The sequence below is a fragment of the Grammomys surdaster genome, unplaced genomic scaffold (assembly GCF_004785775.1).
Source record: "Grammomys surdaster isolate TR1022 unplaced genomic scaffold, NIH_TR_1.0 125889, whole genome shotgun sequence".
Lineage (NCBI taxonomy): Eukaryota > Metazoa > Chordata > Mammalia > Rodentia > Muridae > Grammomys > Grammomys surdaster.
The window spans coordinates 1,232,025-1,234,435 of record NW_021620714.1 but is presented as its reverse complement, the minus strand read 5'-3'; the positions used below and the strand labels follow the sequence as shown (position 1 = coordinate 1,234,435).

The window sequence follows — 2,411 nt, the reverse complement described above, 5'->3', positions numbered from 1 at the left end:
CATTTCTTCCTTCCCTCCCTACCTCCCTCTCTACCCGCTTTCTTGCTAAGGGAGCAAACTGGTTAGAACGGGAAGCCATGCAGAGGTGACTGAAGGCTGGTGTTAAATCTGAGGACTTCCCATTTCTCATTTCACAATTTAGGGCCTCAGAAGACAGTAGGCAATCCCAGAACCCTCCTCCAAGACCCAGGTATGTTGGTACACAGCTTTCAACGTGAATTTCTGGTGAGAGGTGCGTCTGGAGGTGTTCAATGGTGACATGGGTGAGCAGAAGTCAGTACTGCCCAGTCTTTCCACCCGGGGGTACCAGGAGCTGGCTTACACCCGCACAGAGACTGTGCTGTAAGAGGAGCTGGCTGGCAATGGAGTTGCCACTTCATGTGAGGAAAGGGGCCAGAGGAGGCAGGCAGTAAAGGTTGCTGTTGCTCTGGAACCTTGGGGAAGGTTTGGGTCTGTGTAAGAGGAGCTATGGAACATGAGTAGTCAGTGTCACAGGTCCACCACAGTGAATTTTATGGCCTAGTGAAAGACAGGTCCAAGAGCCATGCAATATGTATGTTTTTTAAAAATCCATTATTTATAGAAAGAAATAGGTATTGGCAAAAATCTGTCCAATCAAATACAATGACTTCATTTAGAATCGAGTATATTACAATCTAAATTAAAATACACGGGTGCAATTCAGAAATCACACACAGATTTTCAAATCTTCAAAGTTATACATTGTTCTTCACAAATGGGGGATCATTTGACTACACTCTAACCTGGAAAGTTACAGTGGGCACTGGACTTTACACGTGGGCCACCACACGTGTTGAAGACGCACATGCTTCAAGTGGCTCTCCTCTCATTTTTAACACAGTGCTAAATCATAACAGTTACACTTTTCACACAACAGTTAATGGAACCCTATCAGGCATTTAGTTACCCTGCTGGCGTGACTGACGCCATACTCACAGAGATGAGGGTAGGTGGGAAGGAGCCAGGGCCTATGCCCAAGGACAGCGAAAGGCTTCCAACCTGATTAAAAATAAGGAGTCATATAAGAAATGGCTTTATTAGAAAAACATGTAGTGTACACGTGGCTAACTTCTATCACTGGTATACAGCTTGGCTAGTTTGTAATTAAAATCTGACACAGGGTTCCAATGTCTTCAGAAGTTAGTGGCGTGAATCCTATTCCTCGTGTGTGCCTGGGAGGAGTCACCTTCAGAGGATGATACCAATGCTTCCTGCCGTACGTACTTCAGCTCACCAGAAGGTTAGCACAGGTACAATGCACATGGGGTGACTTACGGGGTCAGTGCATCCTGTGTGAGATGGCACACCTCCACTCCAGAGTCCAGCACAAGTGTGCCACCACCACGGCTGTGCCACTAGCACGTGTGTGCTGTCCACAGAGAGTCCTTATGACACTCAAGCCCTGCATTATTATTACCTAGTAGTCATTAAATTAATGTGAGACTCTGTAACTTCACAGGACCTCTGAAGGAGACTTCTTCCTTCGCCTTTTCTTCCACTGCATGTGCAATTCCAAGCAAAGGTGCAGTGCTAAGGTAAGGTCCCTTTAACGTCCTACAAGTCCGTAGTCTTAAACTGAGACAACCACGTCAAGGTAGAGTCTGTCATAGGATTCCCTGAAGCACAGAATGAGAAGAAGACTGAGCAGACACGACCCAGGAAGGCACCAGTTGAACCAAGACAACTCTGTAAGACAAAAAATGAAGTGAACAGCAGTTTTAAGCATTTTTTGTGGCCTCAGCAAAGCGTTACCTGCACTGCCTACTCTGCACTCCTCGGCACACCTAACAACGGCTCCCTGGAAACGACTGCACTGCACGCTGACTGTCTGGAGCTAAGCAGTGTGTGTGATGTGTTACCAGACTTTCATGTACAATATTTAATCAATGTTGTTAATAAATTCTCATCAATTTGATACACCTTGACTTTGGTTGAAAAAAATCAGTTTATTAACTCATAAGGAAAACTTGATCACCTTCATGTTAGCTTGTTAGATTGGTAATTGTGTAAGTGTCCCCTCTCACTGGCACTCTTGACTTGGTTTAGAAATATCTAGTGGATTTAGATAAGAGAAAAGTCATATTTTATTTTATTTATATGCACACGCACACACACACACACGTGTGCGTGTGTGTGCTGCAGGCATGATGAGTATAGGTATGCACACAGGTCAGTGTGCTTTCCACACTCCACCTTATTCTTTTGAGATGAGGCCTCTCACTGAACCTACAGCTCGTGAGGTTTCTATTTTACCAGCTAGATTGGTGGTTAGCAAACCTTAGCCATCCTCCTGTCTCTGTCCCTAACAGTGCTGGGGTAATGGGTGTGTGTGAGCATGCCCAGCTTCTCACATGGGGTTGCGGGTGCGTGTGAGCATGCCCAGCTTCTCA

General features: G+C 45.6%; 1 protein-coding gene across 1 annotated transcript in view; it reads right to left on the bottom strand.

Moving 5' to 3' along the window:
* Positions 1–554: 554 nt before the first annotated feature.
* Slc49a4 (solute carrier family 49 member 4) overlaps positions 555–2,411 on the bottom strand; it is a 76,715-nt gene continuing 74,858 nt past the window's right edge. The window contains exon 9 of the mRNA XM_028752317.1: positions 555–1,707. Coding sequence (XP_028608150.1) covers positions 1,592–1,707 — 116 coding nt within the window. The 3' untranslated portion in view covers positions 555–1,591. The remainder of the gene's footprint in view (positions 1,708–2,411) is intronic.